This window comes from Castanea sativa, chromosome 8 (genome assembly GCF_040712315.1).
Source record: "Castanea sativa cultivar Marrone di Chiusa Pesio chromosome 8, ASM4071231v1".
Classification (NCBI taxonomy): Eukaryota; Viridiplantae; Streptophyta; class Magnoliopsida; order Fagales; family Fagaceae; genus Castanea; species Castanea sativa.
The window spans coordinates 54,274,021-54,290,469 of record NC_134020.1 but is presented as its reverse complement, the minus strand read 5'-3'; the positions used below and the strand labels follow the sequence as shown (position 1 = coordinate 54,290,469).

The 16,449-nt window shown below is 33.5% G+C and overlaps 2 protein-coding genes across 2 annotated transcripts; both read left to right on the top strand.

Annotated features, from left to right (window-relative positions):
* Window positions 1–1,324: 1,324 nt before the first annotated feature.
* LOC142606594 (LEAF RUST 10 DISEASE-RESISTANCE LOCUS RECEPTOR-LIKE PROTEIN KINASE-like 2.4) lies at window positions 1,325–7,404 on the top strand. The gene is made up of 3 exons (XM_075777903.1): window positions 1,325–1,742; window positions 5,667–5,702; window positions 5,987–7,404. Exons 1-3 carry the CDS (start codon window positions 1,523–1,525, stop codon window positions 6,517–6,519), a joined length of 789 nt encoding a protein of 262 aa, XP_075634018.1. The 5' UTR covers window positions 1,325–1,522; the 3' UTR covers window positions 6,520–7,404.
* On the top strand, window positions 6,670–7,447 carry LOC142606564 (LEAF RUST 10 DISEASE-RESISTANCE LOCUS RECEPTOR-LIKE PROTEIN KINASE-like 2.3). Its single transcript, XM_075777881.1, has 2 exons — window positions 6,670–7,015; window positions 7,443–7,447. The coding sequence occupies exons 1-2, from the start codon at window positions 6,670–6,672 to the stop codon at window positions 7,445–7,447; spliced, it is 351 nt and encodes a 116-aa protein (XP_075633996.1).
* Window positions 7,448–16,449: the final 9,002 nt, after the last annotated feature.

The following is a 16,449-nucleotide window of genomic DNA, read 5'->3' as shown; positions in this document are numbered from 1 at the left end:
ACTTCTTTCTCTCTAACCAATTTTTTATCATCTTCTTCTCTCTAATCAAACACTCATTAAATATGGGCATTCTTCTAACCAAATAATAACATTTTATTTTCTTTTGCAACACTAACAAGAGCTAAAGCAGCATGATTCCGTCTTAAAGGAACATAAACAAAGGATATGTTAACAAATTATTCATAAATAAGCTTAATATTCTCCAAAATCTAAGCAACCTCCAAAGTACAGATTCTGTCAGAACAGAAGTGCCATCCACGGTGAAGTGCTGAAGTGCAACTTCCAAGCACCTCAGCAAAATTGCACTCCACGGTGACGTTTAAAAAACTGGTGTTGAGGCAGAACAGAAGAGCCATCATTAAAGCCAAAAAAGCAGTCCACAAAGCATGAAGTTTTTTCCTTATACGTTCACAAGAAGCCGCCATCACTTCCCCTTTCGAATTACGGATAATCAAACCCAGACCAGCAGAAGATGGAGCCTTAGTTTGTCCTATTTCTCTAATTGGATGAGTAAAGATTTACTTAAAATTAACGTGTCATGAATGAGTTAAAATTTGTGCCATCCCTAAATAATAGGAACTATTTTGACATAATATTAAGAAATTATATAAGTAGTAAATTTTTATTAATTTGCACATTTTTTACCTTTCAAGGAGTATACAAATTATCCTAACAACAAAAATTATCAATGATAAATCTAAGCGAATTATGTCCAATCAACTAATTTTACTTAAAATAAATAGCCTAATTTTTCCAAAAATTTTAAACAAAACAATTTTTTCATTGTCCGATATGCATGCAAAAAAAAAAAAAAAAATCCTTAGTTACTAACGAGAAAGGTCAGAGGCTAGCCAAGTGCAATAAACTTTAAAAAAGTGAAGTTTGATTGATTGTGTCAAAACCGTGTATCGTGTTCAACTTCAATCATTGAGATTTGTCACCAAAAAAAAAAAAAAAAAGTAGAAGAAGAAGAAGAAGAAGAGAGGAAAAGAAGTTGCAATAATTGAGGAGCGCGTTCTCAAAATAATAATAATAACGGGATTAGTTGCTATTTTCATCTTCACGTTTGTTTTATGTGTTAAAGTAATCTCTAATATTTTAAAAAGAGAAATGATATGTCCACAATATTTTTATAACATTTTTACAACAAATTTTAAGTGGCAGATTGTTACTGATTGTTATTGTTGGGGCAAAAAAGTAATCTTAGTGTTAAGTTCAAATTTGAACCAATAATAACTAACCACCTATGATTTGTTGTGAAAATATTATAAAAATGTTGTGAACGTACCACCTCTCTTTTAAAAATATCAATTTATGAGAAATGAGAACACTCGAAGACCAGGTCAACGAGAGCCCGCCACTATTAACAGTCAAACCTCCTCCAAAATCCGTAAACAAGCAACGCAAGCCACCAGCATTACCCAAAAGTCCAAAGACCTCCTCATGGCTCATGCCATCTCACTCTTCCACTCTACCTCAATGTACCCATTAATCTTCTTCTTCTTCCTCTCCGTCGCCTCCAATGCATTCGACGAATGTCATCAGGCCCCCTTCGACTGCGGGCCCTTCAAGAACCTCTCTTACCCCTTCCAAACCCGGTCCACCAACTGCGGTCAGACTCAAAATCTTTCGAACGGCGGCGATTGAGCTAACAACTAATCGGTCCGCTCTTAAGGAAGCTTTGATGAGTGGATTCAATGTGACTTATAGTGATTGTGGCACTCAGCCGTGTCCCAACTCAGGTATTACTTATTAGACAGTTTATTTACAAATCAGTAATTAGTTTTGGTGGTCTTTTACCAACTAAATTAATGGGAAAAATCAAGCTTCCATTTATCTTGTTATTCTTCATTGCTTGAATGCCCTCACTTCACGCCGGGTATTCGAGCTTTCTCCTCTGTGAAAATTGCATTTTGAGTCTTTTGACGTGTTTTGCATTTTGCTTAGGAATGGTCATTGGGTAGGAGATTGTTTATATATATATATATAAACCTCGATAAAATCTAGAACCCATAACTGTTGTTTATATGGTTTTGTTGGCGATGGAAAAATTTTGGTGGAGAATAGAATTTGGTAACATTTGATCTCAAAAAAAAAAAAAAATGTTACATTTAGGCGCAAGTTTAGATTAATGCAGGTCAACGCACTAGATATCATGACTGTGCTTATTCAAGAAATTGAATTTATTAAACACCAAGAGGCCCAATTATATAGCAATCCTAGCTCTTATATTGCTAGGGTGCTTCGAAATACAACTCTTTTTTTTTTTTTTTTTGGAGAATCATAACACAAACTTAAGAATACTATAAATATGTAGCCATTAAAGTTTTATATCATATAGGTCTAGGGATGGCCAAGAGCCTTGTGGCTCAATTGGCATCTCTTAGTTTTTCAACAAAGTCTTCTATGTTCAAATCTCCCTCTCTCGACTTAAAAAAAAAAAAAACTGTCTGAGGATGCTCAATGGTTAAGAGAGTACACTTAATTGAATTGCCTACTGCCTACCTACTGCCCTTAATTTCATGAGGTCTATATGGGTTGGTCATGTGAATGGTCAAATTCTGCATTTATAGATATTTTTCTGACTTCCATATATTGAAAAAATAAGCTTCCATTTCTTTTATTTTCTTGATTAGTTGAATAATAGATCTTGATCCCTTGGCCTTATCATAACTTTTTTTTTTTTTTTTTTTTTTTTTCCAATGGGAAGAGTTACCATTTGAACTAGAGCTCGCTGGTGCACTTACCTTTGTGCATAAGTAATCCTTTCACTAGTTTTATTGCTTTCTTTAGAATCCTGAAACTGCCTGAAGCTTTGCACTCAATCATCTGGTTTAGATTCTGATCGTATTTGCTGGAACAAGCTTTTTTTATTTATTTATTTTGGTATGTCTAGAACATCTCTCACTAGGTTTTTTTTTTTTTTTGTTTTTCGGTAAGAAAATTTTATGATGCCAGTTACACAAGGGATGTCATGTTTGTCATCTTGTCATTAGATATCATATTTTGTATCCTTGTCAGCCCATTATTGGCAGAGTTTACTTCTGATCCTGGTATTGAATTATATAATAATGTGCTACATATCTTCTTCCTTCTACATTTTAATGACATTTGTTGTTCCAAGGTACATATGGAACTGCTGTTTTGGTCGCTCTTTCCATCATTATCTCTATAGACTATAGATTATATCAGTTTGCATTTATTCGTATTGATTTCTTAACACTGGTTTCTTTCTAGCCAGGGACACCTCACCAGCATCATTTACCCTGTTTCAAATAAAACTGCTTCAGAATGTCCTGTTTCAAATAAAACTGCTTCAAAATGTCCTTTGTAATTTTAGTACAAAATGCAGAATTTTTCTATATATAAAACCCTTATATTCAAAATGAAAGATCGTTACTTATCTCTTTGCACATGTCATCCTTTAGTGTTTTTTTCCTAGCCAGTCCCAAGCCTGTAATAGTAAAGTGGCATTGAAGGACTCATGTAGCTTACCCTGCAAGGCTTAGTTGAGTAGAGTTGTATAGTGAAGCACTCATGTAACAATGTAACATACCCTGAAGAGCTTAGTTGAGTAGAGTCGTAAAAAATTTGGATGAAAATATAGAGCAGTATAATCAAAATATTAATATGTGGCTGCGGAAGAATTATCTGTTTTGCAAGTTGATGACTAATGTGAAACCAAGCAAAAAGCTTTTATGGTCCAAGAACGAAGTGTTCTGCTAGTGAAATTGGTCTATATATAAAATTGGTTTTTTGAGAGTAAAGGGTATTTTTGGTAGGCCCTAGTTGTGGGCCTTGGGTTTTATCTATCCTGTTTGGATTCCTCATTTTTTTTAGTTCAAAAATACCCCTATACCCCTACGTTTAAGTAAAGATAAAACTAAAAGACAATCTGGTAAAAATGCAACTTTAACTTTCAGTAAAACATTGCCTAAAAAATATGACAAATTTCCTGTTAATTTTCAAATTACTTTATCCACTTATCAATTAGATTTTCAAAATAAAAATTATATATATAAAATAAAAAAAAATACAATTTTTCTTTTCTACAAAATAGGACCACAAAAAAAAAAAAAAAAAATCATTGCACGTGCTTCTCATGTGTGATGAGGCTAGTTTTATTAATGGGTGACTCTTATTGAGTTTATGGATTTTATTTTGCAGAGTTTGGGTGTGCGGTGGTTATACATGTCTTATTGTAACCAAACAGTTAGAGATTTGTTAATGAGAATTGATTATTTTGGTTTAATATCTATCAAAAAAGAGAGAACTGATTATTTTGGTTTATAGAAAGCATGTGTATTGTTTACCTTATGGCCTGTTTGAATGTTTAAAAAAGGAGGGAGAGTAGAGTAGAGGGAGGGAGAGTAATTTAAATCCCTTGTTTGGAAGTTTTTTAAGGAAGGAGGGGGAGGGATTTGGAAGGGTTTGGGGGGGTTTCAACTACCTCTAACTCCTCATTTTTAATTCTCCCAAATTGGAGAGATTTGGAGGGAGAGTAGAGTAGATAAATTATTGACCAAATGAATTCTCCAATTTACCATTTTTAAATTAACAAAATTACAAACCAATTAATCATAGACCAATGTTGCAATTTATTTTCAAATATGGGTAAATTTGTCTATTTAATCATTTCCTCTCTTCTCCATCTCAATTTTAAAAACATCCAAACAAGAAGAAGGGTTAATTACTCCCTTCTCCCTTACTAATTTTAAAAACATCCAAATAAGGTGGAGGGTAATTATTTCACTCTACTCTCCTCCCCACTACTCTTCTCTCTTCTACTCTCCTCCCTCTCTAAACTTCCAAACAGGCCATTAGTGTGACTGTGATCTTTCTCTCTTTGAGCCTTCCCTTTACTTTTTTTTTTTTTTCCTCCTGGTTACCGTTCCCCTTATTATTCACAAAACTGTTCACAGCTTTAAAGATTCTTCTTTCTAGCAACCCTTTGATCTTAAATACTCAACCTTTTTGCTTGATAATTTGAACTCTTTAATCTTGGAATTTCCATAGTGCAACCCACCAAATAAACCCTTCAAACAACCTTAGAAATATCAAAGCTTTTTGTTGCCAGAAAAATCCATGCAAGCTGTTTGCTTCGATAAATAGGGTTCTTCACCCTTTTGTCCCCATCTTTTCCAAACCTAATTTCTTTATGTAAATCTTGAAAGACAGCATTCTGTACTCCTAAGGCCGCCCACACCAAAATTAGTACACAGATTTCTCTGAATCTCCACAAAATAAACTTCTATTTCCTTTTTAGATTTGAATCTGTACTTGGTGCTGACATGAAAAATTTTTGGAGGTGAATGGAATGTAATGTATGATACAGTAATTTTGTAGCAATAGAGAGGAGCCAAAAGTGCAAGAGGATTTTTTTTTTCCTGCTTTCATTAGACCTTTAAATATATAACCTTTTTTTGAGAAGGACTTCAAATATATAACCTAAATGAGTAAACAGCTTCAATAAAGGTAAGCTGAATTATATCTCTCAACTCTGTTTTCCTTCCATATAGGCAAATTACACTTAAATCTAACTTTGATATTCTTTATCTGCCCTTTGCTTTCTTTGTCATGTCTTGTGGCTTAAATCATCAATAACTTTATGTTCTGAGATTCTATTCCTAACAATAACTGATGCTAAGGCATTGTTGGTTTTTCAGGCTATTCCTCTAAGTGGTGGAATCGATCGTTTAAAGGTACGGTAACAATGAGGGAGCCCTTCATATCTTTTTATATCTTTTATTGGAGTTTGCAAGAGTAAAATTTAGGTACATTTCCTTAAGTACGGTACTCCAATTAAATTTAAACACAATTGAATTGAATTTAAATTTTTGTTGGACAAGATAACACAATTTGTGATATATTAGCCAATATAACCATGTGTTTGAATTTAATTGAGGAAGCTAATGTATTGCACAGTTTTAGTTAAGTTTTGTTTTATTTATAATTGAAAGCTCTTAATTACACTCTTTAAACGCAGGTGTTGTGGCTGGTATTGTTGGGACCATAGCAGTTATCTTTGTTATGATCACTTGCTACCTCAAAAGAGAACAATTATCAAATATGGGAGTGATTAGCAAGAAGAAAACCAAAGAAATTCAATATGCCAAGGATTTTATAATGAATCAAGGCTCACTTGCTCCCAAGCAATATAGTTATTCAAATATTAAGAAAATGACTCATTCATTCAAAAACAAACTAGGTCAAGGTGGATATGGAAGTGTATACAAAGGAAAGCTATTGGACGGTCGTCTAGTAGCAGTTAAAGTCATCAATGAGTTGAAAGGCAATGGAGAAGAATTTATTAACGAAGTTGCTAGCATTAGCCGAACTTCCCATGTTAATGTCGTCACTCTTTTGGGTTACTGTTACGAGAGAACTAAAAGAGTTCTAGTCTATGAATTCATGCCCAATGGATCTTTGGATAAGTTCATATGCGACCCAGAATCTTCAAGCACAAATTGTCAATTAGAACAGAGAACACTTTTTGAAATTGCAGTTGGAGTTGCTTGAGGATTAGAGTACTTGTATCGTGGTTGTAGCACAAGGATTTTACATTTTGACATAAAACCTCAAAATATTCTACTAGATGATGATTTTTCTCCAAAAATATCTAATTTTGGCCTTGCAAGACTATGCCAAAAGAAGGAGAGTATTGTATCTATGTTGGGTGCTAGAGGAACCATAGGATACATTGCACCGGAGGTTTTTAGTCGAAACTTTGGAGGAGTCTCTCACAAGTCTGATGTTTATAGCTATGGAATGTTAATTCTTGAAATGGTTGGAGTAAGAGAGAATTTTGATGCAGAAGTGTCACATACTAGTGAGAGATATTTTCCAGATTGGATTTATCAGAATCTAAACTTGGATGAGAATGTTGAAAACACCTCAGTCTTAACAGAGGAGGACGAGCAAATGAAAAGAAAAATGATTTTAGTGGGCTTGTGGTGCATTCAGACCATTCCAACAAATAGGCCATCCATGACTAAGGTGGTGGAGATGTTGGAAGGTAATGTTCATTCCATAGAAATTCCTCCAAAACCCTTTTTGTTTTCTCCTACAAGGTCAGTGCAATATTCTTCAACAACATCATTACCATAAAAATTGGTGCGGGGGCGAAAAATCTACATGATCCCATAAGCAACAATACCATTTGCTGAAAGATTCATTTTGCAAATGGAATCGTTGCTCACTAATGCTAAATAATAGTTTGGATGGAAGGTATGGGGACAAATGTACCTTGAGACAAAGGGGGCCATGGTCCCCGTAGCCGTAAGACTTTTATTTTATTTTATTATTATTTTTGATGTAATAGCTATATATAGCTAAATTGTCTCATGTAATACGTATATATGACCTTCTCTTAAGATTTTTTTTTTTTTAGAGAGAGTTTCAACTTATGGCATTCGCTCTTAATGATTGCTTTTTATTATCAGATTAAGACACCAATTGAGTTTTAATGTAAACAGAGATTGATTATCTCTTAAGAATTATGTTGTCCAAATCAACCTCCAAAAAAAATCTTATAAAAAAAAAAAAAAGATAATTAGCCGTTGACCATGACCACCCCTCCTAGAAAAAAAAAGAAGTTTATATATACCTAAATTCAAGTGGTGCCATTGTATAAAAGTGTTAATCGCTTCAAGAAATATTACAGACTCATCCCTCAATTAATAATGAAAATTACATTAGATGGAGGGGCTCATCCCTAAATTTTACTTTTAAAAAATAGTATGTATGCATTTAAAATTTGAACACAACTACTTGGGTCTCTAAAATACTTAAATTAGTCCTAGAAACCCAACAAACATAAAAGGGTCATCCTGGCTTGTGATTGTGCAATGAGACCTTGCGTGCCTATTTTATGTGTGTTATTTTTTTTTTTATGTGATTATCAAAGCATATTTAATTGTTTGTTTTTTACTATGTTGTTTGGTCGATTAGTTTTTGTTAGGGTTATATTTTTTATGTATTAGCTTATTTTTGGACAAAGTACACTTTACTTGTAATTGGATAGATTTAAGTTGAGTTTAATGTATCAAGAAGGGTGTTGCACAAACATCACAAGTGGTATTATTAAAGATATAAAAATTAAACCAAGCAACAAGTGAAGAAAAACAATTTTATTGAAGCTTGACACTAGTCTCAACACTAGCATTTATCAAGGTTTAATGAGGAAGCTCGACATAAGCTCAATTTATTGAGACTTACGATTTCAGAAGTCTAAGATCTAAAATTTGGCCCATGACAACTTGGATTGTTAGGGTTTCTCTCTCTACAACCCTAGACCATATAAAAGACTTATTTTAAAGTCATCATAGATACAAAGACTCAATTAGAAAACTCATACGCTCTGCAAGAAGTTTCTATGTATTATGCGTCTTAGAATTTTGTAATCAAGTACTTCTTAATTTTCAATGTGCTTTAAAGTGTAGAAGTTTGCAACTAACAACAATTAATTAGTTGCTTAGAGTTTGTCACATACTAGGATCCATGTATGCAAAGAAGTCTTCTACAAGATTAAGTTCAATTGGGGATTGAAGTAAAGGTTAAACTGTAGATTGATATTTTGTGATAGTTTAGAGTAGTGATAAGATTTTTTATACTTGTATTTACTTTATTATTGATTAGTGGATTCTTGAAAGTGGTAATATGAAATTCACCCAGTGGGGTTTTTGCCTTGCAAGAAGTTTTCTCTATTCATCAACAAATCACTATATCATTTATTTTCCGCTGCATACCAGTTATTTGGTGACTCCATAATTTACTTGTAATTTGACCTAATTAATTAATTTGGTAATTGAATGGATTAACTGAGGTCAATTTATGGGTTTGGCTTATTTCCATAACTTTTTTAACCGAAATCTTTTTTTATTTGAATGAAAGATTGTCACTTCACACACTAACTAAATAAATTGTAGAAAATTTTCTTGTAAGAATAAAGTGGAGATTAAAACACACTACCACTTGATATTGTATATTTAAAACAAAATAACATATTCAATTAAAAAAATATTAAAAATAAGTCAAATCCTCCATTTATAACCCATCAGTTTTGTTTGTTTACTAATTTAGAAGCAAAGTTAAGAACTTGGGATTTTACGATTTGGGTGCTGCCATATGGCTTGTTGACGTGATGTTGTTTGGGTTCATTTAAATGACTCGTTTTTTTGTTTGTTTTTTTCTTGGCTGGCAACGCTATTTAGTTTTTTAGTTTGAAAAATATTGGATATAGAATTAGATCATTAAAATAACTTTTATTTGATTTTTTTATTATGGAAAAGCCAACTATAATATTTTATTAATATTTTATTTTTATAAAATAAAAAATACAAGTAGTTCAAAATTAGTTATATTGTGTATTTTCTTAGATGATATTTTGTTAATACCAAATAAATACTAACTAGGATTCTCATAAAAAAAAAAAAAAAAATGTTGGTTCATGCTTTGGTCGCCCTCAAATTGAAATTCTAGTTCATCCCTGCTTAAGCACAAAAGTATTTCTGGGGTAAGTGAATTGACCTCGTAATTTATTATGATCTGATTGTAAATATGCCTATGATTATGAAAAAGAAAATGCTTAAAATCACATTATAAAACTTTCCATGGGAATTATTAAATATTATCAAGTGATAACATCATAACTTCCATCTCTCTCTCTCTCTCTCTCTCTCCATTAGCAACCTATTATTTTCCAAAATTTGATGATGATTAAATATGCATTGCAACGCTTTTTTTTTTTTTTTTTTCATTTAATTTTGCTACCCTTAAATTAGTATATCCATACATATTAGTTTCTTTATGTTATATTTGGTGTGCGTTTGGCATTGATGAAAGTTGCCAACTTATTTTACTATTCAGCTTATTTTTACTATTATTCATGGGTTTCACTGCATTTTTTGATACTATTCATGGGTCACTGTACTATTTCAGCTAACTTTTACTTTTATCTACAATACTTTCAGTAAAAAAAATTTAGTTTCAAGAAAATAATTAGATTCTAAACAAACCCTCGGTTTGATCATGTAATAAAAAAACTAACACGTAATCAGTGCAATGCAAGGGATTTGTTAAATGTTATTAATATTTATTTTCTAATTAGTTTTTAGAGTGTTATCAATAGTGATATTGTCTCAACTGGAAATATTTATTAAATGTTATTAATATTTATTTGGATTTTTCAGTAAAAAAAATATTTATTTGGATTTTCTGTTACGGGAGATCTCTTACTACCGTTACCATGTCTTTTTTTTTTTTTTTTGAGAAACAAGATCATAGTCACATATAGTACGTACATACAGAGTCATTTTTTAAAAATAATTTCTGTTCTTAAGTTGAATTTTTTTAATATTCTTTGCAAATTTTTTACACATTATTCAACTTAACAGATTTTATTTAAATTGAATGTCATGATCATTTAATTCTTCTTTATATGATTGATCAACCAATAAGGGCTAGTGTAGACGACAATGATTCTCACTAGGAACCACATGGAAATGGTATTTTTTTTTTTTACATTTAATTTGAGAGGGGTGAGCTTCACCATTCATATGCCATCTATCTCATTCTAGTCCAGTGACACAAATTATTTTATGCATTGATTTGTTTGTGTACATTTTTATTTTTATTTTTATTTTTTTGAGAAACACACACACACATAAGAGAAGGGGGATGAAATAAGGAAATACACTCACACACCAACACTTAAACTACATGCGGCAGTTAGTGTTGCGGAGAAAGCGATAAACCCATTCTCAATATGCTTGTGTACATTTACATACCTAGAGGTTTTTCTTTTATCTTTTTATCTTATATGCTTAAGTGCAGCTTATTAAAACTTCCATTTTTTTTTCAAGTATATTTACACTATAACCAATGTCCAATAAAGACTAAATTGCAATTCTAATCTTAAAGTTTGGGATCATTTTAATTTTGTATTCTAAAGTTCAAAATTTTGGATGGTCACCTTTAATATTACCTAGTGTTTGGAAACGAGCCTTTCCATTAGTCATGTTATTATAATTCTTCCATACACTTGTGTGTGTGCATGTGTGTGTATATATATATATATATATATATTAAAATATTGTTTTCTTCTGAAAAAAAATTGTTTATATAATTAAATTTGTTTAATCGTGATTGAATTTGATGATCTCAACTCTCATGATAGTTAAGCATGATTAATTTTGACAGAAATCTATCAGTTGAATCACGATCAAATCATTTTTGTCAAAATCAATCCTTTCAACTTTTTGTCAATCTCTCGTTGCACTAGTTTTGTAGGTTAATTTAGGGCAAAGTTTTGGCTGAAATTTCTGATTTTTTTTTTTTTTTTGGTGAGAGAAAAAAGTCTTGTCAATATCGCATCCTTTGATAACTTTCCATTAATTGTGTTTTTGTGAAAATTCCATTTGGAATACATTGTTTTTTTCTAAAAGAAATCATGTCGAACGTTCTAGAGATTTAGATAAACCCAAAAAACTAATTAAGAATCGGGAAGACTGGCGCCTAGGGGACAACCTTGCCACCTTTATCCTCTCTTTCTTTCCCTTATGTCATGGGTCACGCTTTGGTGGATTAGAAGGGATGAAGTAGTTGAAATGTTGAATAGGTCATTGGAATTGAAACCAGCCTCCAAGAAGAAGAAGAAGAAGAAGAAGAAAGACTTTTGGACCAAAATTTTATCAATCAAGTTTTGCTCCACCAATGTTAGGAATTGTTATAGCTGGTCTTGCATTGGGATGACCCCCTATTGCAATACGCATGCATGTAAGATGTCAGTGCTTAGCTTTAGGTACATTAAATGTGGCTAATTAAGAGCTCCCATCGCCCAAATAAATATAGGATAAAATTTAGATATAGTAAATTATGTACATTAAGTATTCCAAATGAATTCAACCATATAATTACCACTTGGGTGATTGGTCTAATGGTCATGGGCTTATTTCTAAGGGTTTGAGCGATGGAGGTCTCAGGTTTGAATCCTGCAATGGAAAGCATTTAAGAAATAAGTTCATACTTTCGGCTTATGTTCACTAGTGTCCTCGATGAGGCTAGGTGCACAGTTATGACTTATCCAGATCCTTTGCTTCTGCAAGCTCAGGCTTAGCAGGTAGAGTGTCACTATGGTCACAATACCCAGGTGGGTTAGGAGACAACATCTTAGCCCTATCAATTTTTTATCATTTTCCTCTTTCTAACCAAACACTCATAAAATCAATTTTCTCTCCGCTTTTCTCTTCTCTATTTTTTCTCTTCCATGTTTCACCCCAACAAAGGAACCCTTAAACTTCTGCATTTCTGCTACCATGCATCCTTGGCTTGGGGGTATAAAGGTAGGAGTTCAACTTTTTAGGAGGGAGTTTCACACCTATGGACTTCAATTAGACTAGACCACCGGAGTAAAATTCTATTTAGAGCAAAAAAAAAAAAAACCCGTGTTTCTGTATGCTCTCAATTTATAATCTCACACACGCCGACATCAACTTCAAGCCTGTCTCTCACAAGACCCTGAAGTGGCCCAAAAGTCTTCAACTCCTTGATCTCGTAAAAAAGGGAAGCCCACTAACAAATATAAGAATAAGATCACAAGCCCACTTTTAAACTTCCTGTTTATTACTTCTTTTTTTCTTCTTCTTCTTTTCTTTATGTGACACTTCAAGGCCCAGCAAGTTCTGGTGTAAGTGAGTAAAAGTCATTCTCTTGGACTATGCTTTTATATTCTTCTCTTTCTTTTTTTTGTTTGCTTCACTTCACGCCTTGTTGGACCGGATCTCTTCAGTCTTCAGGGTTTGTCACCTCGGTTTGACAATCGGCCCACTTTGCATCTTTTACTTTCCTTGGGAATTGGGCATAAAACAAAGAAAATTTATAATCAATCACAATATAACATAAAAGTAAGATTAAATATGTAAATATGAGAGTAATTTATTGTATATATTTCATATACATTACATGAATACCAGTATGGATTAGTGGTGAGGTCACACATAGATTGCTTTAACCATTTCTTTGTTTGAATGAATTTGCAGTGTATGGTAAATTTTAACAATACATAATTTGGAGTCCATGGATCATCATTTTCTTTATTGTGGGTGGTCAGACTTATGGATACTTGTGTTTTTTCTCCACCTTGTGTTAGTATCTGAATTGTTGTTTTGTTGGAAGGGAACAATTGCATCAGCAAAATTTTAGTCCCGAAGTTTTGGGGTTAAAAAATAAAGTCTGGGAAAAGAAAAGTAATATAAAAGTCCTTAAAAAATAAAAGAAAACTCTTGAATTCAGGATTTTTTTATTTTATTTTGTTTTATTTATTTTATTGTGTTCGTGTGTATTTGTGTGAAAGAGAATAGAAAAAAGAAAAGTAATATAAAAATTCATTTGATTAGACGTTTTGTAACTATTTCCCAACCACAACTCTATGTAGTTTGTTTTTTTACAAATACTACTTTTAAATTTTAAGGGCATGTTTGGTCATCCAGTTTAAGCAATGTTGTTTTGTGTTTAAACACCCAAACAGGTGGGCCCCATGCTGAAATTTTTGTTTGGTACGTGAGTTTGAACTACCAAGGTTTGAGTTGTGTTGAAGCGCTGTTTGAACAAGTGTTTCACATGAGATGAGTTTTGTTCAAGCTTGTTTGAGTGTGTATTTCACTGTGCTTAGAGCCCACGCGTATAATCATATTGTCTCTTCTCTCCCACGGGTCAGTGCAGCGTGGTCTCTCTACAACGGCTCTCCCACGCGTCAGTCTTCCTCTGATGTGAAATAAAGTGCTCTATCTGGTGGTAGCTTTTTAAAAAAAAAAAAAACACACTTACCAAATACACAACTCCATATTTCTAAACACCAAAATATCTATTTAAAACGCATTACCAAACACATTTTTCTCCTTATGAATATTATAAATACATATTTTTAACAACACTTTTTAAATTATATTTTTAGAAATTTTAAACAACATTACTCAAACTTCTCTGCCAAATAGCCCCTAAATATTGTTTTGCAACAACTCCAACTTAAACAAATGCACCCTAATTGCTAATTTGTTGGGTAAGATTAAGCCAATTAGTATTTTTTTTTTTTTCCTTTTCTTTTTGCATTCTACACTCTACCGTGAGGGCCATTCTCCTCCCCTTTCGCAAACTTCCAAATAGTATCTTCAGCCAATGTAAGTAGAAATGTTGAAACAATATAGGCTATTATTGGAAAACAGAGAGAATTCTGAAGAAATGAAATTCTATTTCATTGAACAAAAACTAAACTTATCTGATACAACCAGATACGTATATATATACATCAAATCCCTCCACTTAGTAACTAACTAATTAATCAGCTAACAGAAACAGAAATAACAAACTAATGCACGTGCCTATCACATGCTGAGTTAAATACATATACAACTAAAAACTACATGCCGTTTCTATTATCTATTACTGTCGTTTCCTTTACAAACTGAAATTGAATCTCTGGAACAGGAACTTTGCTTCTTATCTGTGCTCTTGATTTTGCTCCTCTTAGTTCCATTACTTCCTTTAGAATCTTTACACCCCCCCTCAAGTGGAAGAAGGGCATGAATATTGACCATATTCAACTTGGAAACAAGAAAGGAAAATTGTTGAGCATTCAAGGCTTTGGTTAACAGATCTGCAATTTGAGAATTGGTCCTAACATGTAGCATTCTAACATACCCTTCCAAGACCTTATCTCTGACTAGGTGACAGTCAATCTCTATATGCTTTGTTCTTTCATGAAAAACAGGATTTGCAGCAATGTGAAGGGTTGCCTGACTGTCACAGAACAGGAGGGCTGCTTGAGGGTGTTTGATCTGAAAATCATGAAGAACATACAAGAGCCAAATGACCTCACAGACTGCTACTGCCATTGACCTATACTCAGACTCTGCTGAAGACCTTGAGACTATTTGTTGTTTCTTTGACTTCCATGAAATCAAAGACTCACCAAGGAAGATGCAAAAACCAGTGACAGATCTCCTAGTGTCAGGGCAGGAGGCCCAATCTGCATCAGCAAAAGCCTTCAAATGCAGCTCTGATTTGCTTGAGAAAAATAACCCTTGGCCTGGTGAGCTCTTTAGATATTGCAAGACCTTATGAGCTGCTTGCAAATGAGGCTCTCTAGGGTGTGCCATGAACTGGCTGAGTCTATTCACAGCAAAAGTTATGTCAGGCCTAGTTATTGTCAAGTATAGCAACCTTCCTATCAATCTTCTGTAGGAGCTTGGATCTTGCAACTCCTTCCCTTCATACTTACTAAGTTTGAGATTCTGATCCATAGGTATTTTGACTGGTTTACAACCTAGCATGCCAGCATCATCCAACACCTCAAGTGTGTACTTTCTTTGGCATAAATTGATACCATTAGTAGTCCTTGCAACTTCAAGACCTAAGAAAAACTTTAAATCACCCAAATCCTTTAGCTTGAACTGTTGATCCAATAAAATCTTCAAGTCATCAACTGCTTGCTTGTTATCACTAGCAATCAATATGTCATCAACATAAACTAATAGAGCAATAAAGGAAGTAGAGGTCTTCTTAATGAAAAGGGAGTAATCAGCCTTGGACTGTGTAAATCCAAGAAGAACCAATGCAGCAGAAAATTTGGCAAACCACTGCCTTGAAGCTTGTTTTAGTCCATATAAGGACTTAGTAAGTTTGCAAACTAGCCCCCCTTTGCTGTGGAATACTGGTGGGAGATCCATATAGACTTCTTCCTTCAATTCACCATGAAGGAAGGCATTATTCACATCAAGCTGACAAAGATACCAGCCTTGCACAGCAGCCACTGCAAGGAGACATTTGACAGTAACAAGCTTTGCAACAGGGGAGAAAGTTTCAATATAATCAAGGCCTTCTTTCTGTGTGAAGCCTTTAGCCACCAACCTAGCTTTATATCTTTCCACAGTGCCATCAGATTTGTATTTCACCCTATAGACCCACTTACAACCAATTGTCTTTTTATGAGGTGGAAGAGCTGTGAGGGTCCAAGTGTGATTAGCCTCAAGAGCAGAAATCTCAGCTGCCATAGCCTCTCTCCACTTGGAATCTTTAACTGCTTGATGATAGAATTTAGGCTCCTCAATGGTAGAAATAGCATGACAGAAATGCAAGTGTCTGGGAGACAATTTTTGGGAAGATAGGTAAGAGGATAAAGGGAAAGCAGTGCTAGGTGGAACTTGAGACACCTGATTGCACTTATAAGCTTGCAAATAAGCAGGTTTGGTTGAAAGTCTAGTTGATTTTCTAAGAGGTAGAATGGAAGCAAGAGTTGTAGGATGTAGAGAAGGTAAGGAGTGATCAAGAGAAACAGTGGACTGATTAGGGGGAATAGCAGACTGATTAGAAACATCAGAATGATCCAAGGGAACAGGTAAGGAACCAATAAGAATAGAAGAAGGAGAAGAAGTATCTGAACAAGGATGGGAATGA